The sequence below is a fragment of the Pyxicephalus adspersus genome, chromosome 4, assembly GCF_032062135.1.
Source record: "Pyxicephalus adspersus chromosome 4, UCB_Pads_2.0, whole genome shotgun sequence".
NCBI classification, from domain to species: Eukaryota; Metazoa; Chordata; class Amphibia; order Anura; family Pyxicephalidae; genus Pyxicephalus; species Pyxicephalus adspersus.
This window is the reverse complement of record NC_092861.1, coordinates 70,139,529-70,165,521: the sequence shown is the minus strand read 5'-3', so window position 1 is coordinate 70,165,521 and position 25,993 is coordinate 70,139,529. Positions and strand designations below refer to the sequence as shown.

Here is a 25,993-nt window from a genome sequence, read left to right as displayed (position 1 = left end):
TCATGTTTTGTCTGGAATAAAAATATAAAGATAAAAAAGTAAGACAACAAAGAAAGACTTTACATGGGGTTAGGTGAAAAATAGGTTTTATTGCTGAATGGTTGATTTTTTTTTTTTTTTTACTTTTTTAGAAAGGCAGCCAGCTACTGCTTATAATATTCTCAGACAAAGACCAAAACTTTAGCCATTGCAGGTCATGTGCATGATATGGGACCCCATAGCACAAACTGAATATCCCTGAAGGCAAATGAATTGAGAGGATAAACAGAAAACAATTAACATATCAATTGTTGTAGTATTGTAAACTGCTTTCAAAGCAATTCGTATTCTAAAGCTATTTTGAGAATATTACTGGATTGTGTACTTGGATTGCCTTTTAGATTTAGTTTGAAGGACAGATATATACAGATTTCACCAAGGGACCCTGAAAAACTAATTGGTTCTTTTGGGCTACTATTCGTGGGTGTCAAAAGATTAGTTGTTGATATTATGTTGCCTAAATTTGTTTCTGACATTTTATTTTTTTGGTGTGACTGTATCATAAGCATCAGTATTGATAAGACAATAATTGTAACATGTCCAGATATTATTACTGTAATGGTAAAAAATATCTCATGAACTTTGGGGCTAGTTAAAGTCAATGGATATAGCTTTAGGGCTTGAGAAATCAAATGAATGCAAATAAAGTTATCAGAGCATATACATATCATACACTGGCCAAATGAAAGCATGTTTTAAGTTTAAGACAAAAGGTGCAGAATATCTGCCCCATCCTTTCATTTGCAGTAGGACCTAATACAATCCTTACCTACCTAGACACACTGCACAGATGTGTAGTACTTTGGGATCCTTCCAAGTTCTTCATGATAAAGTGAAGAATCACTTTTTTAATATCTCCAAGTGCAATTTCAAAACGAGCCTACATGCAGCTGATTATCAGTATGGCTTGTAATTACGGTGACCTTCTATCGCTAGCTTATATACCTGGGGTCAGTCATATTGGTTGTCATTCTCTTGAAGACACTAATGTCATTAAAGTCACACAATGCTGGGCAGCCAAAATAATGAAATGATTTTGCAAAATTACATTTTCTAATTCGTGTGAATTTCAATTATTTGAATTTCACTGGACTAGAGAAGATAAAGTATCATGGGAGAATCTGGGTGATTCGGCAATCCTGGAATGGATCAGGTCCAGGACTGAAAACTAATAATTATATATGATTTTTAGGAAATCCATTCCAGATTTGCTGGATCCCCCAGGTTCTACCATGATACCATGATTCTCCAGTCTCGGAGGGCTTTAATAAATTGGGCCCATTTTGTTTTTCTACTATAAGCAGTCAGGTTTTTGCTGCATTCTACATTTTTATGCTTCTGCACAAATTAATATGAGTTTTGAAGCAATGAGTCATGTAACCAAACAAAGCACCATTTTGCAGATACTAAACACTAACATCTTTACAGTTTAGATAATCAAGTAGCTTGTCTCTGTGTATTTACCTCTGCCCGAAGAAAGTAAACCACTGTGGGAAATGATGACTTTCCGGTGACATTTTCTAAACTCCGCAGATCTGATCTAAGATGAATTTGCCAGGTGGAAGGATTTGCTTGATCACAAGCTTCAATCAAAAAGAAGAGGGCCTGTTGTCCTCCAGCTTAATAAATAAAAGAAATTAGCATTAAATATATGTTGAGTCAATATGAAATGACAACAGAAATATATATTAGCATTGTAATGGCATTGCATTAGGTTTTGGTGGGATTTATTACAAAAAGAGAAAATTGCTTTTGTGATCTTTTTTAACAAAAATGTAAATTTCCATGATATTCTAGTCTACTGTGTAATGCTTATAATAGATCATAGGTCAAAAACACTGAGAAATTTTATAAGAGGTCCTATAAAACATACCCAGACTACACTTACTGACAAATCTCCCTTATAAAACAGTTACAGGCAATATATTGGACAATTCTAGGTGCTGACTCTTTGTTTTTCTATGAAGAAAAGAGTTAACAGCTCCATGCGGATATGTAACCATGATACCCATGGCTGGGACAGCATGTTAATGGATGAGTCTAATACCCATTGGGCTTGGTAAGAAATGTACCAATTTAATGACTTAAGTTGTCTTAATCAGGAGTTTGGTGTATTATTATCTGGTCATTTTTGCCTATGCAAATGAAAATAGCTACATTAGGAAAAAGTCAAAGATTGTGTTAACACTTATTGTAACATGTGTTGAGGTGTGCTGATGTGCAATGCAAAAATGTATTTAAATGCATATTCAAATGTGTTGCAACTCGCATCAACATACTATACATGAAAATAAGTATATCACTCAAAGAATGTAGCTTAGCACAGATTCCCCTACACCAACACTAACCGAGCAAGCTATATAATTTAGAACCAGGTCAGAAATGGCTATTTATATTATCTGTCAGTGTGGGTCAAGTTCACCTGAATTATAAATAATCTCAGAAGTGTTGCTAACTGATGTCAATCTAATGGCATTTCCACAAACCCAAAGCCCATCAACACAAGACCTTAAGGACAACAGGAAAAACCTCTGACTTGCCTTGTGTCAAAAAGTGTCTGCTCAAAGAATGTCAAACTAATGGCATTGCCATTGTAAATGTAAATGAAATGGTGTAAACATGCCTAGCCAAGTGTTTGCATTTGATTTTATTAATATTGCTTTCTTCTAAATGGAATATGTCTCTATTATTATTTGGCAACTTATTATATAAAAAAAAGCTTCTTTTGCCTAAAGTGGTTTTACAAATTATAGTTTGTTGGGATTATATTTAGTTTATATTTTGTTGAGTTTGTATTCTAATAAACTGTGAGCACTCAGAATAGCTTTTAGTTTATTTGTTTATGAGTTTTAATGCTTTAGATATGTTTAGGTTTGTGTACTAAATGAGTTGTTCCTGTTTATGCATCCTCATGCATTGATTTTAATCTAAATTGCATGCATTTGCCCTCAATATTAGTTTAATTTAAACCATTTCGCAATGACAGGTACACAGAGCAAATGCAAAGTATTTTTCTGGCCAACAAATGTGTGGGAGATGTGTGCATTGATGAATAAGCAGGACCGAAACTCCTCCATAGTAATCATTAGTTCCCCATTTGAATCTGGCAAATGCTTGCAATATTGAATGGATGCTATTCGAGACTCAACTGGACAAACATGGAACATATGCATATGAATGAATTTTATCTAAATGCCGAACTTTATTGCACACGTTTGCCACAATCCATTTGTCAAAAACTTGCAAACCCCTAGCTTTTTTTTTGCTTTTAATAATTTTTTGTGTTTTAGTGGTAGATACAAAATACAACGTATAGATAGGCTCTTTTCCATGAGCTCTCTCTTACTGCTTGTAGGTTTTGTACATAATATACTGCCTTGAATTAAATATATATATATATATATATACACAAGAGTGTGTATGCCACATATAATGCAGAATAAGTACACTGGTTTGTATGCATCTGAGCTAAAAACTGCTGTGGGTTATTTTGATGCATTAGCTTTTACATTATAAAAATATATGAATTAATAAATGTACACAATATATCAGCATTAAAAAATACAATATTAATTTAATATTAATTAATTTTGTCTAAACCAGAAGAAGTTTTTTGCTGTGGTTCCAATTAAATATATATATATATTTATATATATATGTGTGTGTCAATAACCCTGAAACACAGAGGCAATGCATGGTGCACAACAAGCTCATTCACCCCCCCCCCCATGCTTTGATATTACCAGGTATTTGGAATAATCATGTAGCATTATATACCAACCTCGGAGAAAACTGTTGACAAGCTGTAGGTTGTTCGCTTCTAATAGGAAGGCTTCAAGTACTGTGGAGCTGTCCTGTCCTGCAGTATGGAAAGTCTGCTGAACTTTGCCTGCTATCCACCAATGTCTCTCATCCATTTCTTCAACCTTTCAATCCAAAAAACTTTGAAAACTCTGCTGCTTCATAGAAATAAGAGTATTTAAAGAAAGGTGTTATATCAGTGCCCAGCAAAGTTGCATCTGTTGTCAAGGCCAACAGTAAACAGTCTTGAACAATGAACATCTCTCCAACTGGTAACCCTTTCATTAACTCCTGGGGACAGTAACAAAAGAAGCTGTGTTTGTAAACCTGCAAATAAGCTTCTTGTTATAGACTCTGTACTTTAGATATAAGCTACAGGAAACTAATAAAACAGCTTGACATTTAAAAAAAATCAACAAAAGGTAATACTAATTCTTTAAAAATCAGTACCATCAAATATAAAATGATGACAACTGTAACACCAACTATCTAGAGATAGAAAAAAAGATTTATGTAAAAAATTGTGCAAAATATAAAAAGATGAATATAAATAAAAAAAAAGTGGTAACAGGCAGCACTCCAGGATTCCCCCCAAAATGGACTTTGAGATGACTTTCATATCTATCTATAAGCAAACTAGACAATACTGTTCAAAAATGTAAAAAGCATCACTGCTGCCTTTACACTATCCAGTTATAGCATCCTGTATACTGAACTCCAAATACATATCTAGATTAGAAAGCCCCCGTCTGTGAATAACATAAGTAGTTCCAGTTCACATTGGCATTTTTAATTAATATATCTAGGAGCAGAAATATTATCAGCTGATAAAACAAAGTCGAGCCACTGAGCAGTAGCATTATGGATACTGTGTGTATCTGTACAGTAATTATCACTGATGTGTATCCAGGGGGTTAGAGCTCAGAAAAGGCTTACATCTTAGCATGGGTTCATCCAGAGATTCATACACTTATCCATATCCTGGCTATATTTAGGGTATGTATCACAATACATACCTACTTACAATATATGGTGCCACACTTATTCTCTTGGATACAATTAATGTTATTAATACACACAGCAGCAAATGCATGGGCTTTACTGTGTACATTTATAATGCAGCGAATCCCTTGTGTTGTTAGGGAAAGCTTTTTCTAGACCCATCATTCAGTGGACCAACTGAAGAAATTTGTACATCATATCTGACTTTTAAAATGTAGTGTTGTCCCAGGGCAAACTTTTAGACCCGTTTTAAAGCCTTGACATGGGCCTCAAATGCCTGGTAGGTCCCCAGTTATAGCTGGGTATAGACTAAGGGTAAACATATTACACGGTCTATAATGTATTTAATTGCATAATCTAAATCAAGCACTACAATACTGTACAGACATCAAAAAGATTTCTGTCTCTCCAAATGACCTTTCCTGATCATTTCTAGTGACAGAAGAAATGTGCACTGTACACACAGAAATGTTCTGTTCTATAGAAGGCGCAGGAGAAAGCAGCACCCTGCTGTGGTCTTCTCCATAATACAGCAGTCATCCATCAGAAAGTGTTAAGTACAAAATGTCAGTGGAGCACTGCACACATGCTAGATTTATACTGGTAATACCAGCCAGTCGTCTCAAGTGACAATCATCTACTGTATGTAGTTTAGGTGTGAACACATTACTGATTTATGTTGATGCCTCAGATTTCATATTTTAGGATCTACTAGGTAAGTGCAATATTATTTAGATCCCCATGACTGACTTGTTATTTCCTGGTCTCATTTTTTTCCTCACAAATAAAAAAATACAGTGACTGGTTTCACAAGTAATAAATAAGACTCCGTGTGGGGAGATGCAATTGAAAAGGAATGTAAGCAATGTTCTGATCTAGGATACAAGGTGATAAGGAGCATGGTTACTGAAATATTATTGTGGAAGAAAATTTGTTGGGGTAATGCAAAAAAGCTGCTATTGCTGCCCTTCCTTTCTAAAATACTAGTTCTGGGCTATCATGATGATGTAAATGTTACTCATTATGCTTGTCCCTGGTGTGCTTTTTAAAGAACTGAAGCCAGAGACAGTCAGGAATCTGTTATTTTTGAAAGTGGTCAGCAATAATGGTCTTCAATGCAAATATCAATTGTATGTACAGTATAGTTGCCACTCTATGTTTCATTCACACTGCCATCCATATACCAAGATCAATATTTTACAAAGGACACCCTGCAGGCAGGGGAATTAAACTGCTACATCTCGCAAACTAAGCAAAGAATAAAATAATGAAAGCACAAGCAAAATTATTTTGCTGAATGAACCAGAAAATGTTTATTGAAAAATAATTTACAGACTAACATTTGAAATAGCACATCCGGATAAAGAGTACAGACATCAATTTTTAAAGGGATTTTCCTAAAATGTACAGCATTTCCACACAGAGCCTCTCCTGTTAGAAGGTAGTTACATGAGTAGACAGTCCTATGCCTCAGTAATGTTCTGAAGGACCAGAGGAGGTCTCTAGCTCTTGCACTGCCTCCTGCCTTTCTGATGCAGTGATTACCAAGTATGCATGCATGATCTAAATGATGAGGCACAATACTATGAATAGTTTACTCTGGATAGAGAAAGCGATAGTAAATGACAAACTTAACGTACCAAAATTGCACTTCAAGAAGAATCCTTCTACTGTTATCCCCTTAAGCACACATAAAGAGTGAGACACACAGACTACCCCATTACATATACTGTTCAGTAGATAATCATATCAGATGAAAAGTTTGTGAAAGGTTCTGAGGGCCAGATACCAAAAGTATATTTTTACCAATACTTATCCAAATAGTCCAAACTTTAAAACTATCTTTGGGCACTAATCAGCACAATTCAATAGAGGAGCATCAAAACAAAGGGTTTGCAAAATCCTAAAGTTTTAATGCACAATAACAAAATACAGTCTCTGCCCGTGAAGCAGTGATCGCTCAGCAGAAGTCCAACATGAAAAGCTTATTGGAGATTCTGGGTTTGACTGAGTAGGAAGTGTGTAAGACCTCTGCAGAGAGACCAACGCTACCACACACTGAATAGGGGGCATTATGTACAGCAGGTTAGCTAAGGACAGGCTTTTTAACAGAGGATGTTCTTTAAATAAATCAAACTGTAAGCCTTTGCACACCTTTTGTTTTTGATGCACCTACAATGCACTTAGTGGATTTAAACTGAAAGTTCAGTTGTGCTTAAATCAATTCCTGAAGATTGTAGCGAAATATGGATCAAGAGCAATCTGGAGTAAGATCAATGTGGAAAAAAACATTTTAAAAAGGGCACTTTTAACACAGTCAATAACACTCTTTTCTGTTCAAATATTCAAGAAGTGGGTTACATAAAATATCAGTATGTATAAAAAATAAAAATATATTATTAGTAAAGTTAAAGAAGAAACTTTACTTAAGACACTGTCAATAGGTTAGCCTACCCTGAATTTAGCGGTTAATATAAAACCTCTATTTTGGTAAATAAAACAGTTGCAGATAAAGAAAAGAATTCTACCTTTATTGTGGTGCAAAGTCATAGATCTTTGCAACAACCTTTACAAACAACTGTAACTTTACTTTCTTAACTCTCCCCACAATGACTGAGGTTACAAGGTGAGTGGATGGTACCTGGTCCTGGAGAAAGGTATATATACATACTGGGAAAAGTTCACTAATCTTGATACCTGGTATATAATTCTACCATTCAACATTGGTGTAGTATAATACAGAGAAAGATTTAGAGAACCATTTGCTTGCACAAAAGTATGTCGAACTGTATCAAACTAATCAGAAACTTTGTTCATTCTACTGAAGAAAACAAATACAATATTAAATTGTGCTGAATTTATTCCCTCAACTGCTTGCAATTTTTTAGTGCTCAGTAGAAAATATTGTATTTAGCACATAATTTCACTGGTTTTATTAATGTCTAATAATTTTTTTAACCTGTGCTTTAAAAAGAAAAGGCTCTCATATAACATTTGCACTGCAGGCATATAGCATAGGCAAGTACATTTTAAAAGAATTTAAATGTTCCTTTGCATGGCCAGCCTTTACAAGGAAGGACAAGATTTTGCATTCTCTAGAACTCCTGGCCTTAAACCTAATACAGACACGCAAAGTTTTTGTTGTGCCGTTTGTAATCAGCTCAGGTGATAATCCATCATTAGTACAGTTGGCCTTATGACATTGTTTAGGAATTAGTGGTGCCAGATCACTAAACAGGCTACAAAACAACAGCTAATGAAAAACCCCTTCCCTCTCAAAAGAACACAACAACACTGTCTACAGCAGATGCAGCAAACAGTATATTTTGAAAATAGAATAAAGAAAAAAGTGCCTAGTTACATTGCTGAATATTTGAACTAGCATTACAAATAACTCATTCTCTCTTTCCTCTTGAAATGTTTAACTACTCCTAATTTAAAAGCACAGGAGAATGCAAGGCCTACATCAGCCTAGTACAGACCAGGCAGATGCACATTTAGCTTCTTATTACTAAAGTACAGCTATTTGCATTATTTATTGGAATTCCATACTGCTTACATTTTTTTTGCAGCAGTATGGTAGTTACATGTTACATGAATCTCAGAAAATATGAAAATCCATTAGGCAAACAGACAAACTGGCAGCAAGCTCAATAGTTGATGTTAATCCTGAAAAGAGGGCTAGTCTATGCAACTAGCATGAATTAAAATAATGACCTATTCCCTTCTAATATCTCCTTCATCCAGCCACACAGTACACAATAAATCAGAAAGTGCAGTCCTTGTAACTTCAGAAACAATCCTTCATTGTTATGGAGAATAATGAGGACTTCCTTCAGTCACAGTGCATGACAAGACGATGTTGTTCTGATGTTGTGCTTGATCTCAAGTTTACATAAATTCTAAATTTCTTCATTCTGCAGGTTAGAAAAGAAAATTAACATCCACTGCAATTCAAAACAAAAAAATATGCCTAAAACATTGAAAGGAACAGATTAGAAAATAATCAACAACAAATATCTTTGCATCAAAATGTAGAAACAAAAAATAAAACACTTCACTGACAAACAGTAAAGAATGGATGAGGAAAAGCACTGACTTACCTACAGACAAATAAAGGTGATGTTACTTAATGAAATGGGCAGTTTAGTTCATATTTGGTAAAGAAAAATATGATTGTGGGAATCTGAATATTCAGGATTTAATTTTAAAACTGCAGGTTTACTTTGTCCCTGTCTGTAAACTGGGGATCCAAAATTACTGCCAGTCAGACCTCATACTGCATCATTAGAGGATAGGAAACTCTGTGACGTTGGGCAGTTGACAAGCCATCATTCACAAAATACATCAGAAAAAAATCCAGATAGACTTACAGGAAACAGTATTTTCAGGAATGTTCCGGGCAAGGGAGAACCTGGGAGATGATTGTCCCTGCTCCCACAGAAAAAACAATCTATACAGGGTTACAATCCCTTTCCAATCCCTTTACACTTTAGGTAAAATAAATGAGACTACCACTATGATGATGTGCATAAGGATATCACATGAAAAATAGTTTTTATCAACAGGAATATTTCTCAACCCTACCTTAGGGTTGGACAACCATTTGCAAAACTTTTCTGCCAAAGGCCACCTCTTGCTTTGACAGAAAGTCCCCCTGATATGTCGAATATGTCTGAAGGTATTTTAAAAAGACCAGGTGGCTGTTATACTAAAGCTGCGTACACACGGCAAATTTTTCTCGCCCGATAATCGGTATCGGCCAATTATCGGGCGAAAATCTGCCGTGTGTACAGTCGGTCGTCGTCCATCGTCCGACGACCGTCCTGGCGGATCCATGGACGATGGACGACGACCGATCCTAATGAAAGGGAAGGGGAGAGCGCGCAGCAGCGTGCCGCTCCGTCGCTCTCCCCCTCCCCTCTCCATAGAGCATGAACGGTGCTGTATGTACAGCATCGTTCATGCATCCTGCAGTCTTTTCTCGTTGGAAAGGATCGTGAAAGATCCTTTCCAACGAGAAAAATTGCAGGTGTGTACGCAGCTTTACGCTCCTGCTGCAATTTGCCAGCAAAAACTCTTTTGATCAAAAGATTGCTTGCCAACTTGAGATCTAAGAAAACAGATAAGGCTGAAATGTGTATCTTTTATGTATTTGGGGTTAGTCCCTTTTCAACCCTAACCGGAACATACCTCTAGAAACACAGGAATAGATGGACAGAGGAAAATATTTTCTTTGCGCCTTAGAATAGATTTTCCTAATCACTTTCTTCCTGCTGTTGCGTAGGGTGTTGACTATCTTGTCTGAACAGCCCTTATTTTTAAGATAAGGCTTTCAATTTCCATGCCATGAAATGTAAGAATTCTGGCCTGGGTCACATATCGGCCCTTAAGTCAAAAAGACTGGTGCCACAACGGTGGTATGGGCATTCTGTGGACATCTAAAAACAATGTTTTCCTGGGCCACCAAGGGACTATCATGAGAAGATGGCAGTTGGGTTGATTCAACTTCTGCAATACTGCTAACCTGATGATCCTTTCAGGACTGGCCAAGAAAATAAATTTCTTCACTTTGTCTTGTATGGGTCAATGAGTCAACTTGGTAACCTAGAAAAACTGTAAACCGATTTGGTAATAGAGAGGACTTTTGTTTATTTATTAACCAACCTTAGCCTCTTAAGCTACGTACACACATCCAATGGTTCTCGCCCGATAATCGGCTCAGGGCTTTTACCTGACGAGAATCTGGCATGTGTACAGTGCCCGTCCTTACGGATTCACGGACGACGAACGGACCTAATGCAAAGGAAAGGAGAGAGTGCAGTGGGGTGCCGCTCCGGACCCCCCCCCCCCCCCCTCCATGGAGCAGAACGGTGCTGTATGTACAGCACTCTTTCATGCATCGCGCAGTCCTTAGTCGTTGGAAAGGATTGTGAAAGATCCTTTCCAGTTACAATAATGGCACGTGTGTATGCATGCAGCTTTAGAGTTGAGGTGACAGCTTTAGGTTCTATAGGAGCTCCTTTTTTGACAGAGCATAAAGAAGAATGCCATTGAGATAAGGTATAATTGAGACACAGATAAGTCATCACTTCTGCCAGAATCTTAGTAGAGATTCTTAGGACTGCGGAGAAGATAAAGGGATAGACTAAAGGTGCGTACACACTTCCAATTTTTATCGTTCAAAACGAGCGACGAACGATCGATTGGGCAAAAATCGTTTGTAAAAAAAGTAACCAACGACGCCGACGAACGAGGAAAGTCGTTGGAAACGAACGACCGGACCGGCGGATCGGATTGGACGACGATCGTTGAACATCGTTCGTGTGTACGGTCGTTCGTTGATCGTCCATGATCTGAGCATGCGTAATGAACGAACGTTCGTTCACTTTCCTGTCGTGCACATAGTTCCTCTATCGCTCAAACGATCGTATCTATTGTGTGTACAATATCTACGAACGATCGTGTCGTTATCTCTATGTGCAGGATCGGTGCTATACGATCGTTCGTAGATATCGTGCAGGATCGTTCGTCGTTCGTTTTCCAACGATAATAATTGGAAGTGTGTACGTAGCTTAACTGCTAGTGCTGAACACCCTGCCCCATATGTGCCACAAGCCTTAGAAATCTCTGCCACATGGGATGAATCGGAATGTGCAAGTATGCTTACTGGAGGCCCAAGGTTATCATGTAGGAATCTTTTTGAGGAAAGAATGTTGAACAGAATAAATACTTTCCATTCTGAATATCTTCTATGAATTTGTTTAGTTCTTTAAAATGTATTATCCTTTTGAATTTGCCCGAGGGCTTCCTGTCTACAGAGATATGCACGTAGAATGCCTAGAAAACAGGTTTCTTAGGAATTGGGGTCACTGCTTTTTGGTGTTAGAAGATATGAATGAATTCCAAGAGAGCTATTGCTTCCACATGGTCCTTTGGTATTTGGATAAATTTGTTTGGGGGGAGGATAAAAAAATACCAATCTATCGCTAAGTTGAGTAAGAAATCCACTGTCATTGTAGACAAAAAGTTGGCTAGCCTCGTCCTAACACATCTGGTGGGTGCCACCTAAACCTTTTAATACTGCAATATTGAACAACAGACTCACTTTTCCGTATGCCTCTGCTAAAGGACCATATTTGTTCATTTGATCTTGCGGTGATCTCTCTTTTTTTCTGGCAATTTTTTAAGGATTTCAGTTTACCAGAAGATAAATAATGTCAAGGTTTGAGCTGAACAGGAGGTTCCCCTCAAAGGAAATGCATAACTTGGCTTCAGAGGTGACATCCCCATCCCAAGATTTCAGTCAGATGGCCCACCTGGATGAGTAAAGTTCCTACCGTAGCTGAAGCCCTGACAAATTGTCTTACAATAAAAGAATTTGCCCTAAAGATGGCAGACAGAGAGTTCTTTAGACATTAATATCCCAAGCCCTTTAGGAGAACTTTAGTATTCCTATCCATTTCCTAAAAAGAGGATTTCTTTAAAAACTTTGAAAAACTCTTTCCACTACATCTTTGTCAAACAAAATCAAATCAAGAAAACCATTCTTCCAACATTTAAGGGGGAAAAAATTGTCTACTCTTTTAGGATGAGATTTTTAAGGGAAGGGATGAAACATCCCAATTTGCAGCAGATACTTAAAACACCTGTACATCAGATCCTGTACAGTGGAAGAATGCAAGGGGTCAGGAATCTGTTTTATCACATAAGTAATTTGTCCAACATGACTTCACTATATCTTTGGCAAACAAATATTTGGAATATTTGGATTCCTCCTCTTCCTGATCCTCCTCCTTGCCATTCTGTTTGTTTCTGGTCACATTTTGGTGCCTTTTGTGCTGAACTGCCAGGGGACTGCTCCATGTTGCTAGTCCCTTCATGGAACTGTATAGTGCAAAGCAGGCTTCTTATAACTAGAAGCAAAATCATGTCTTGAAAACAAGGCATAGACTGCACTTCCTCTATGGCCTCCTGATCGAGCCAACTACCTACAGGGGGCCTGCAGTATTTCCCCAGTAGACCTTTGACCAGATGATCTTTTAGAACTATAGAAAAAAAATGAACACTGCGATATAGATAAAGAAAATGCAAGCTGAGGGGTGGGAAGAAATTTTAACCCTGTTAGATTGTGTTTCCTGTAACAAAAAAAGGGATAATCACCTGTGGTTCTGCTGTCCTGGATAATAATAGGACAAAAATTAATCAGCGAAATACAAGCAATGGCCCTATACATCTATATGGATACTAACTTACAGACTATACAGACAAAGAATACTCTAGTACTGCAGTAGAGAAAATAAGTAAAGAAATAGGATAACATACCCTTGACGCAGATTTTGACTTTATCCGTAGGAATGATGATACTGTATTACTTTCCTTGGCTTCAAAAAAGTCATTATAATCCTGTTGAAAAATTAAATGTCTAACATTATTATTAAAAACAATGTGAAAAACAAAATATTATAGTACAAGTAAAACAAGTAACTAAAAACGTAAATTACATGAATTTTGTTATACTTAATCTTGTTTTTCTTTGTAAGATCAGAAAGAATCAGCAAAAGGTTTGCTGATAACCACACTAACAAATGTTTGTTTCTTAATCTACAGCCAGGGTTGGATGTGGAGTAGTGAAATCAAAACTAAGATATAAAATACAGGATGGAGAACATGCTATTCTCTCTTACACATTTTATTTACCAAACCATTCCTCCAAACACAGCTATGACTTCCGCTGACTGAAATAATTGGCAACTTTAAAGTTTCCAAAAAGTTTTTCTAGAATATTTATAAATTACTTTGGTGAGTAAATAAAAATAAGTTTAAAACACAAAACTGCTTAGAAACTTTGCATCCTTGATTACAAGTATACTGTATAGTTTACAGAGTTCAACACAAAATGTTAGAGCAAAATAATTGAGATGATTTTAGCAGGTAATAATGACTTTTCTGTGTCCAAATTGCTTTAAAAAATAAGTCCATCACAACAAATACATCATTTAATTTTTCATACAAAGAGTCGTTAGCCGGTAACCCCAAGCCACATTCGGGGTAGCATAAAAAAAATCCACTCCCCATAATCCAGTGGTGTCCGCCAGTGAACCCCGGCCGGCTTCTGCATCGCATTCTCGGCTTGATCGATGTGATGTGTAAAGTGTCGGTATGCTGGGGAGGCCTGGCCTGGCGGAAAATTTAAAGCAGATTACATTGTAATCTGCTTTTAAAACATTGACCACAGTGATAAAGTTATAAAAATAAATCCAAATAATACATTCAAAAGTTTATCTAATATTGTATTTATATTTTACATTTTTTATTAAAATGAATTAATTTGTTATTTTTTATAATTATATTTATAATTATAATAGAATTTTTAATTTGTATTTAAAACTTTAACATTTTCGGGTGTTATTATTAAGAATTAAACCTAAAATTACTTGGAGAAGACAGCTCTATCTGTAACAAAGTACAGGTGCCTTTGTTAATATTTTATGTTGGCAATATATCAATGAAAACTGCATATTTACAATCTGCTTTCGTACTTGATTTCTTAGCATACAATCCTTTAATCCACTTTCAGTAATTGTGTATTCCCTCATAGGACCTTAAAATCAGTCAGTCAATGAACCCATTCTTTCCAACATAACATACTACACACACATTATTTCTGAACTTCCTCTATATAATATTTTCTCATTAGAAAACAAAAAAACTGGACTTGGTGATCAAGAATTTGAAAAATACGTTTAACACAACATTCACCGACATATTGTAGCAGTGCGCCTTTCACAATGCCCTGTAATGTCAATTTGGATCATCAGTATTCTATAAATTAGTTAATGTTGGCTCAGCCTTGCTAATGAGCTTGCAGCTTGTTATCTGTATTTTTGTATCACATTTCCCAATAGCTGGAACATTCTTAGGCCAAGTACACACGTGCAAAAATTGTTGTTGGAAAGGATTCTTCACAATCCTTTCCAACGACAAAAGATTGCACGATGCATGAATGAGCGCTGTATATACAGCACCTTTCTGCTCTATGCAGGGGGGAGGGGGAGAATGATGGAACGGCTCTTTCCCCTTTTTAGCATTATAATCGTTCCTCATCCATTGTCCGTGGATCCGCCAGGATAGTCGTTGGGATGATGGACAACGAGTACTGTACACACTGCAGATTCTCGTCTGATATCAGCCGATTATCGGATGAGAACCATTGCACCTGTGTACCTATCCTTACTCTCCAGGATGTCTCACTAAACCTTTATCAAAACAACAAGTTTATTGAAGTTGAACATTTAATAAATCCTCTGTGCAAAAAACAAAACAAAAACAAAAAGTAAAACCTAATTCCCCTCTCTGTGCAATAAACAGTTTTTTTGGAATTTCCATGCTTCCAATGGAAAAAATGTAGTAGTTAGGCCATTTCTTCCTTTCAGAATGCCATAGCTTTCAGTGGTGGACTTGTGCACAGGTAGCCCGCTTCATACTCACAATGTTCCTACAGAATAAAATATATTTAAGGCTGAACAAAGCCCAAACGTTCCAAACCAACACAGTTTAGATTGTGGAGAGACACCAAGGCCTAAACTGAAGGCCACACTAAAAATAAGGAACATCTTACTTGTCTCTACTTGCAATGTATGGGGTTGAGAAGGGCAATTGGGCAGTTCTGCCTTATTGAATTTGTATATGAGCACTTCTCATTGTTAAAAGAGAATATTTAGAGGTTTAAATAGCTCTACAGAGAAGTTTATTTAAGCTGGTCCTTTTGTGATCTCAGATAAATTATATAGGTCAGGAATTCACATATAGAAAAATTGCAATAATAAAAACAGAACAAACTGCAACTCACTTAGCCATCTTCAAAATGCAGGCAGTCAAATAGAAATTTTCTTTTTAATTTTTTTTTTTCGATTCCAATAGATTAACTGACCCCATTCACTAAGACAAGTTGTAACTAGCTGTTATTGAATAGTTAGCAGAGATTTTGATTTGAAAATACTCTTTACTATAATTTTGTCAGATTAAATGTAAAATGTGTAATTACAAGGCTGTTGGGTTAAACAGTCTGTGACTGCCAACATCTGAATGTAATTTTCTTAGGATTCCTCCTGGCAAGAAAGTAGAGCCAGCATTTCCATATGCTCCCTTCAAATATATCCAAGAAATGTTATTTTGGATGGTTCCCTTGTGAGATGATCCGGGATAGTTACTGATTTACATTACATCATATGTAGCTGGCTAAACTTAATTTTTATAATGCAATTTACCCGAGTAATTATGGGAAGATTTTGCTGCATTCAATTTTCAACATTTAAGGACATCTGACAAGCTTTTATATAACCATTGCATTTTAAAAAAGAGACCCACAGGCAAACATATTTGAACTGCTCACCTACATCTACATTGAGATTTTAATAAACAGTTACTTAGCCAGGTATGAGGGAGCATATGGTATGGGAATAACCAATATGGTTTCTGGTAATTTGAAGTGCCGGAAGCAGGTGGGACTGACACAGCGGTAGGAACTATGGATTAGATGCCCTCTTTTCGCCAAGTAACCATGCAGCACAGTAAGAGGCATTAGAACATGTGTATTTGAAAGTTTCAACTATGTATTGCAATCCAAGGAAACACAGAAATGCAAGAGGCACCCAAACACCACATTTGATTCTGAAAGCTCAAAAGTCTCACAATTGCAAGTCAAGCTTATTAATCTATGAATATTAACTTACTGATTCAAGATAAATACCTATAGTTAGGGTGGAGTATGAAACTTTTGTGGATATATGAATTTAAACTGAAGTGCCAGCCCTGTAAAAAAATACAATTAGGAGGCAATATAAAGTAAATAAATATGTCCTCTGTGTTGTAATAACTTATTTTTGGCTGTATGTAAAACCTTTTCCACATCCTGTATTGATTATCTTGGAACAGCTTTCCGTTAATTTAATAAAACAGGATTTTTTCTCTTTAACAAAGATGAAGTATGAGAGTAATACACCTCTTTAGTCTCAGTGGCAGTACTTAACCCAGAGTTGTTTTTTAAGCTGGGTGGGAAAAAGTGTAGGCGGTTGGCAGCCCCTCTTTTGTGACCCAACTTTAGTGACCACCCAAAAAACAGCTCCGTGGTTTCTAAAATTGCCGGGTGGCGTGCCCAGCTAAAAGGGTCTGGGAAATAGTTTGCTCATGAAGCTTGCTTTAAATTATCAGAAAAAAAACAAGAAAACCTTTAAAGGCAGCCATGGACCTCTGAAAATGCTTGTTAGGTTGCTGTAATTCAGCTCGCTGTCTTTAATATATTCTGGGTTACAAAGTCAAAGCAAGTATGTAGGCCAGTCATTTAAAATAGGTCAGGCAAGCAGGCAATTAGCATTTTCAGGTGGCAGAGAAAACACAGTTACACATATATACATGCAGTAAGCCAAAAGCCATCCCTTCATGCATAACATTTGTTTTAGATTTACAAGCAGGTGAAATAACGGACATCTCAGTAATGAAGAAAAGGCAATGAACTGATTTAGCAATCACCACTCATCTTCCAGGAAACAATCCAAAAGCTACATACACACGTCCAATGGTTCTCGCCCGGACGAGAATCCGGCATGTGTACGGCACCTGTCGTCTGAACGACTGTCCTGGCGGATCAATGGACGATGGACGACGAACGATCCTGATGCAAGGGAAGCAGGAGAGGGCGCAGAAGGGTGCTGCTCCGTCGTTCTCCCCCTCCCCTCTCCATAGAGCAGAATGGTGCTGTATGTACAGCACCGTTCATGCATCGTGCAGTCCTTAGTCATTGGAAAGGATCGTGAAAGATCCTTTCCAACGACAATAATTGCACGTGTGTACGCAGGGAGTGAAAAACTCCTTTTTAACACCTACAGAAAGCTGTATTAGTAAACAGTCAGACCCACACATTTTATTAATGCTCACAAAAGAGCTTTGGATGGAGTTAGAAACACTTAGGTTGTTGCCATCTATATAGGCAGATTTTATTTCCTTTACCTAGTGACTCCCTGTCATACAAAGAAAAGCCAGTACAGACAGAAATGGAATCTCTCAAGTAGGGACAAAGAAAACAAAAAGTCTGATCCAGGTATAACAAACAAATCAAGAAATAAAAATTGTGGACATGAAGTAATAGATAGTTTTTCAAAGCAAGTAAAAATATTCTTGCACAGTCATGAATAAAGAAGATTTTATATTGCTGTATGTTAAGTGGTCCATCCTGCTTTAAAAGCAGAAGTACAGACTGAATAATTGAGAGCAAACTAACAGGAGCTCATTTAGCTTCATTTCCATCTTGATGAGTGAGGATGAACCAGTTATGTGTCTGTGCTTTATTGTAAAGTCTGATCTAGGCCTAAAACAGACAGGACTGGGCATTTGAGACAATACCGAGTTGAGCAGAACATTATAAGTGGTGGTATTCTTTAAAAAAATCACAAAAAGTACCCAGAGACGTCAAGAATAGCTTGTTTTAAAGCTCATTTACAATTTTAGAATATGTAAATAGTTTAAGGTTTATATTTTGGAAATGTGTGCATTTATGTTATTTGTTGTAACTGTAGAAGTTTATATTAACATTTTGCTGGAATATATAATTCTTCTCATTCTTAATCTTTTTTTTTGTCTAATATATTAAAACTTTTAATAAAAATGTGTTCATAAAAAACAAAAAAAACAAAAAAAAAAAAACATTTTTAACATTCTAAAACTGACCAAAATTATTAGGAAGCATAAAAAAACATGTCAACCACGTTTACTATTCCATAATTAGATTCACACTACAAAAACTATGTAGCCATATACTCTCTAAGGGGGGGGGGGAGAGACATTTAGGTCTGGAGGAAGGATGCTTATTTCTGGGGCGGGGGGGGGGGTAGTGCAATTTACATTTACAATGAAGTCAGAAGTCATAAAATTGCTGCTATTATACTGCAATGTCATCACTAAATAGCTACGAATGGTTCTCCAAATTATCATTTACTGCAAGATAAATACCAACCGTTGACTGCTTTGACTTTTTCTTTCCTTTGCACTAAACTATTTTAATTACATGGAATTAAAAAAGGAACATTTTGTTTCAATTAACTCATCTATAGCTTGGTCTCACTAACCTAGTCCATTTCAGATCTGTCAATACAAAAGCCCCATGCATTTCACAAAATATTTAGGCGAGTAAAAGGTTTTTTCCCTGCCTTCTGGACATAAAAGGGTGAAGTTTATGTATAGACAGTGACTCTTTATGATGCTAAGGTGTGGCTTCCTTTGTCATTATATATTTTATTCATTATAAATTATACACCCTGGCTAAACCAAGTTATGAAAGCTAACTATAAACACTGAACTAAGAGGGAAATACTAGGCCTCACTGTGCTGTCTTATCTATGCTCTGCACATTGCATATTTAAAGTTTGTTTCTCTAGTACTTTTACTAAGCAAATATGTGACATGATAGCTGTGCTAGTTACACATTTATGTTTCCTAACTTGTGAAATACCACTGCTTATATTTGTCTTAGGAAAATGCACAATGAGAACCATAAATGAGGACCAGATTAACAGGAGAAAAATACCTAGGAGCCAATATGAAAGATTAAATGAACAAAAGTAAGTTATCTAAGTGAAATCTATATATTTACATAAACATTTATACATCTAATGAATGCCCTTTTCCTATAGATTTTCACCTGTGTCATCTACTTTAATGCCCACATATACGTAAGTGGTGAACACTAAAGACTTTCAGCATTGGGTCACCTTCAAAAAATGTAAAGGCCATGTGCATTACTGACACATCAACAGAGATTTTTTCTGTACTTGCTGGATCATTAAAGTGATGGAATGTGGGCAAAGGTATATAAAATAAGACAATCATGCTTGTCTATAAGCCCTATTTTTTGTAATGTAAATGTATTTTGAAATATAAACTTCAATTTGAAATAATGGTTAAAATGTACACTCGAATGACTCAAGTGGGTAGAAAGCAGTAATGCTTGGTTACCTATAGCTCCCAATAACAGAGCAGTCAGAACAATGCAAGGTGATTTGTAAATCCATGAAGCATTCACATAGGTTGTATCCACTGTATATTGGTATGGTAACATTTAAACAATTTTTCCTGTTGAAAAATCTCACATGGATACTTAGAAAGTAAATTCTTTAGTAGCCTGGATATAATGTAAAAAGTTTATGCTGGAAAAAAATATAGGCATACTCACCCCACAGTAAGTATCGCCATAAAATATCTGTGGTGGTAAAGGATTGCCATGCTCAGGCCATTGGATTTTGGGGATATTTTTGTACATCCACTGTCTCTTTTCTTCTGACATTGTAATATCCACTACTTCAAAGTCAATATTGTGGGCTTCAAGATACTGTATGACTTCTTGTTGCTGCTTCTTTATCTGTTAGAGAAAACACAGGTTTGGTCAAAATGCCACCAGCCAGTAATACACCATGTCCATTTTCTCAGTCATTAGAGATTGCTTTTCTTGTAGAATGCAAAATTCAGATATTACTGTGTAAAGCTGACTGGCCACCACCTACATGTATACACATAGAAAACAAAAGCACCAGTAGCAGGAGTGTACCTAACACCCATGGGACCTAAACCTCCCGGAATTAAATTGTATGTATAGCCAAATCTTGTAAACTTGGGAGAAAGGAAGGATTAGAACCAATTTTCCCAGATTTCAATTGTTTCTGTCAATGTACCACTGGGTAACTTCCTTTTACAGGAAGTTTTATAAAATATCACAAAGTTAGAGAAATTCCCCTCTTCAAATGAATATAGTTTTACTCTTCATTATTGTTTTCGGGACAGCTTTAAAACTTTGGATTTCCTCATGTTTATTTTGTAAAATTGTACAAATAAAGGGGTACACCCCTCCCCATAGAGACATAGGCAGCAATACAAACAGGGTTTAAACCTTGCCTGCTCAATCCAAAACAAATGTATTCTGCCTAGAGTTACACTTTAATAAATCTTGAACAAGGTTGTAATACAAATCAATCAATGAAGTATAAACCCCTTTTATGTAAGTCCCAGTTGACACTTCTTATTTGAAAGTCAAACAGTGACCTAGTGGTGATAATGAATAAAAGCTCCAATTTAATTAAAAAAGGGGAAAAAAGGAACCAAAAAAATGACAGGAAATCCAGCATTCATCTAACCATTCTCCGGTGGAAAATCTTCCAGGCCCACGTGTTTCAATGGCATAAATTGATGCCCACCAGAAAATGTTTTGATGAATGTCAGATTCACTGCTTTATGAATAGACCACTATGTGATTGTAATTAGAAACTATTCCTGCAAGTACGGTGTATCTTTAATAGACTATCTTTGAAAAAGACTTCAAGAAATCTTCAGAGGAAAGCAGTAAGCTAATCAGACAAGGAAGAGTTAATATTTCCCTCCGCTGGCCGCCAAGGTAAGGGGGGCCTCCCTCCGCTGGCCGCCAAGGTAAGGGGGGCCTACCTCCGCTGGCCGCCAAGGTAAGAGAATTGTACTGCCACAGTTCTGCAGTGCTGGAGCATCTGGGCTTCTTTTTCTGTTTTTGGACTGCTAAATTCTTTTGTGTCCAGGTGAGGAGGGCAGCCTGTCATGTTGCTATTCCACAGCATTGGTCCCATGCTTACACTACAATGTCAGCATGTGCACCAAAAATAGAAGATGGAGAGACAGCCAAATATGCCACCTAAGGGTCTGGACTGGCCAGAAAAAAGTAAATGTGTGTGTGTGTGTGTGTGTATATATGTATGAATGTGCTTGTAATCTTGCTCATGTATGCGAGTGTCTTAGTGTAAGTTTAACTGTAATAGAGTGGAGACTAATGTGAATGGTTCTCTTTCAGGCCCTATTCACAACGATGCACTCCTTTAGCACACACAATACATGTTGCCTAAGGCATCCCATTAATTTGAATATACCGCCTAACGCTGCAAACAAAGGGTATGCAGTTTTTAGTAGCACAGTGCTTTTGTGCTGTGCTGCAAAACAAATGCATTGAGAAGGTATGTTTGGAAGACATTAACAATGACTGGCAACTTACTGAACACCAACAAAGAGCCACAATAGGAATAATTGCAGAACTAATACCAATGACAAAAAATGTGAATGATTAGCAGAACTAATCACCACGTATGGAATGTATGGCAACACCATAGCACACATTTAGGGTAATACAAACCATTTACCATGTACAATTGACATAGTTTAGAGCATTAAAAAACAGCTAATGCTGAGAAATATGCACATTTAAAATAGTATTAATAAAAGCTGTAGAATGTGCATCCTAAACCAAAGAAATGGCTTGATAAGCTTTTCACAAGAAAGTTCCTGTGAAAAGCAACATACGCAATCAGAATAATCTCACAAAAGTATTACCTTTAAAACATCAAATACAAACTGAGATTTCACAAAAAAAATGTGAGAAACAGCCAGTAGAACACACTGCTTATATTCTCGGGTAACTGATTCATTTTATGCGGTATGCATACCACAGATGAACTGAACCTTGTTAAGTAGTGTTGCTTGTTTAGTGTGGGGACCCGGTACACAAGAATTAGGTCAGGGCACTAAACTAAACAAACTATGTATGTACTCTAACATGAATTCAGAGGTTTACTATTATTCCTAGATTATCATCCATCTTTAGACAACACAGAAGACTAATGGAATTTTAGGATTGTGGAGTGGCACAAAATTTTGTAATAATGTAAATATTGTTGTAGGAAACTCCTAACACCTAACCTAAACACAGAAAAATGTCATGCATTCCTCTGGTTAATGACTAGTGACATTATTGAACACAGGTGTCATGTGTTGCTGGAACCCCATCATACCCTAAGATGAGTTTGTGCCTAGAACCCCATCAGACTGTATATATTTTATTGAAAGCACCATTCCCATATTTTTTTTCATTAACTAAAGCTCTGGCTGCAATACCTTCACTCCAAAGGTTTACCATGAACACAAAAAAACAAATAAGTATAAGGTGTCATAGCCCAAACCTGTGAACACAACTTCCTGAACTCACACAGTGTACAGTACTGCACTGTCCTGGGCTGGCTTCAATATGTTTTTGCCATTTTTTAAGCCTCTAAAGGTATCAGAATAAAGCCAAGATATTTAGATTCCTGTGCCCTTCAAAAGATGATAAAGAAGTATAGCAATTATATTGCTAATTTCAAAAGTGTGCAAGGCGTATTACTTTATTCATTTTTCAAACAAAGGTTAGAGTTAAAGCAAAAGGTTTATTAAAAAATACTTCAAACATTAATGTTCTTTAAAAAAAAAAAAGAAGCCACAAAACAGTAGTGAGGGATACTCAGGACAAGCCCAAAACCCTGAGGGGTATTACATCATCTTAAATAGTATTTAGCCTAAGATTTTGCAGCTGCTATATACATTTGCAGCTCTCTAGTACAACAATATTTTCCCAAAGTTTCATGTTTGCCAGATGTAGTTGTTATGTTTTAAATTTAGTTCCAAAACCGCACTGTATTTCTAGCTAAGATTCTTATTTCTGTAATATAGCAGAACAGACCATTTTGTTTTGACAACTTGTTGGACCCAGTTTATAAATCATCAGAATAGTATTTTTAGGCAGAACTTATACAACTCTTGTTCTGCCCAACACTCCTAGAGACATTGCTTTTAGATTCCAAGAGGATTTGTCCAGGACTGCTACACAATTTTTAGCAATGTATAGCTCTTATAATAACCCTAATGTACATCCTTAATGTGCTGTAGTAATTCTAGTGGAAATTTTCTATTATTGAAAGGTAAGTGATCACAATATCATCAGAACATAAACAGGTAAGAATATGCAATCTTCAACAGAGCTTTAAAGCTGTAGAGGTTCCACTTTCTGCAAATGTATGTATGCATTTATGGAAACACTACTGAAATTAGGGTAATAAAACGTGGCCTTCTTACATGAGAATGCTAAATTAATTACAATATGTATTGGCAACACTGAAACTATGTATAAAGCAAATGTGCTCTTAGTACATTAGGCTCTCTTAACCTATGATCAGTTAAATTAAATGATTCTGCTGTGTGTGATAGTAGGCATACCGTGTTTCCCCGAAAATAAGACACTGTCTTATATTTTTTTTCTAAAATTATGCTTTACAATAAATTACCAAAAACAAGCAAAGTAATCAGGCACTGTAAATTTTAACAAGTTATTATATGGGACTGTGTTTTTTAACTAAAATTACGCTCAATTATTTTCCCAATCCATTTCCCAACAGCCAGATAGGGACAACTAAATACATAAAATGGGAAGACTTCTGATCGGTAAAGGCCACTATTAAAGCGGGGGAAAGCTGTCACAATCAAACTACTGCAAAGGGTTTTGGCCACTATCATGCTATACATAGAAAGCAAATAATACAATATAATCCTAACTACCAAAACATGATGATTAGGATATCCCCTCATGCCACACTTAGGAAACTACCAGATGAGTGGTACGGGGGCAGTGGCCACCACCCAACCTGCTGCTTTGTCACAATCATGGAAAGACAAGCAAACCCTTACAGCAACAGACACAAGTCAACAATCAAAACCATCCAAGGGAGGGGAGCCAAGGACTTCCACCAAAGTTGGTATCTGACTAAAATGCATGGCTCATATAGGAAAGCTGCACAAGAAGCCAATATACATTAATATGAAGTTGGGTACACTGGTGGAATGTGATACAGGATGCAGTGCCTTTGGATGACCTGGCAAATAAACTGGGGCAGGATGTACTGTAGACTTGGGAATAACTAGCTAACTAACCCTAACTTTATAACTCATAGTACAAGAAGCTGGTTATACTGGCCAGGTGACAGTCCTACTTGGTTCAACAGGTAACCGCTACCCTGACTAGTTCCTTTAAATGTTAAAAACCACGTCTCTGACATCATCTTCGGGTTATGCAGGAAACATTCTTCTCTGCTCATTCAGGAGGCTGACCTGTTCTCTGAGTAAACCAGTAACTAAAGAATCAACAAACCGGTTCCCATACTCAAATATTTACCATGTCTCGGAATCCATGACACCAGTAATAAAGAAATACAGATACAAATACCTAAACAACCCCAGAAACTGTAAAACAACCACTTGTCTACAAGTACTCCAATTTACAAAACATAAAACTTTAAGGGTCCCTGATATGTCTAGCAATAATATTTAAATAGATGCCCCAAGTCCAAGGCAGGTGCAAAGAAGTTTTAGTAAAAAAAGTTATTTTTTTTTTTTTTAAAGTGCTTAATAAAAGTATTTAAAGTAAAATAATAATAAATAAAAAGTTTTGGCTCTACAATGTAATCTCACATGGGAAAAGTTTACTAAAGTAGCGCAAGTCATTAATGTAGAGAAAGTTCTATATTATAGGAGTTCTATATTATTGATCCCTACTTATATTACCATTCAGGGAGAAGTGTGGTGTGTAAAGTGATCCTCATGTGCAGGAAAGCTGGGATCCTTACCAATGTAGAGGAGGATGAGGATGCTGTGTACACCCTGGACACCATGCTGCCAGATCTGGGATACAGGTATATGTCTGGATATAGCGGAGGAATAGCCCGGCACAGCACGATCACTGCTCGCTACACGTCTGCCCACACTCACCAACACACCAAGTGTAACCGGGTGCCGCCTCCTGCACCGCCCTGACCGGGGAGGGGGGAGGAGCACCGGGAAAAGGGCACCGAGCTTCAGCTGCAACAAATCACATCAGTGTCCGTATTATCCAACCCGGATTACAAATGTACAAACTGCTCACTGCCACGGCTGTAAAATCTACTTACATTCGATGCGAGGATTATTTACTGCTGGATCTTTAACAAGGTGGTGACTAGCAGACAGTACTGCCATCTTGTGTATGTTGGCGGTATTACACCATGGGGGTCAATATGCAATATAGATAATACAGAAATAGGTTATTTTATGAAGACAATATTTTGTCAGCTCTATTTAATTCGGAATGTAATTCATGATCAACATTTAGAAAGATGAAAATAAAAAAGGAAAATATTACACACACACTAGAGCATTCTATATTTACAAAAAAATGAAAAATGAAGGATTGGAACTGGGAACTGGTCGACTTATTATTTTATTATTATTATTAAACAGGATTTATATA

General features: G+C 36.7%; 1 protein-coding gene across 2 annotated transcripts; it reads right to left on the bottom strand.

Annotated features, from left to right (window-relative positions):
• Nucleotides 1–6,127: 6,127 nt before the first annotated feature.
• Nucleotides 6,128–25,619, bottom strand: SH3BGRL2 (SH3 domain binding glutamate rich protein like 2). 2 transcript variants are annotated; one of them, XM_072408562.1, is made up of 4 exons: nt 25,273–25,619; nt 20,069–20,254; nt 13,168–13,248; nt 6,128–8,759 (listed from the first exon to the last, which is right to left on the bottom strand). In XM_072408562.1, the coding sequence occupies exons 1-4, from the start codon at nt 25,273–25,275 to the stop codon at nt 8,745–8,747; spliced, it is 285 nt and encodes a 94-aa protein (XP_072264663.1). In that variant the 5' UTR covers nt 25,276–25,619; the 3' UTR covers nt 6,128–8,744. The 2 variants fall into 2 exon arrangements, with proteins under 2 accessions (XP_072264663.1, XP_072264662.1); XM_072408561.1 differs by having other exon boundaries at nt 25,335–25,616.
• Nucleotides 25,620–25,993: the final 374 nt, after the last annotated feature.

What these genes read in the sequence shown, in the direction of transcription:
- SH3BGRL2 (XM_072408561.1), bottom strand. Translation starts at nt 25,379, where the DNA reads ATGGTGTCCAGGGTGTACACAGCATCCTCATCCTCCTCTACATTG. An exon ending in CCTCATCCTCCTCTACATTG is followed by an intron (nt 20,255 to 25,334) that starts GTAAGGATCCCA and finishes TTTCTCTAACAG; the next exon opens with ATAAAGAAGCAGCAACAAGA. An exon ending in ATGGCGATACTTACTGTGGG is followed by an intron (nt 13,249 to 20,068) that starts GTGAGTATGCCT and finishes ATTTTTCAACAG; the next exon opens with GATTATAATGACTTTTTTGA.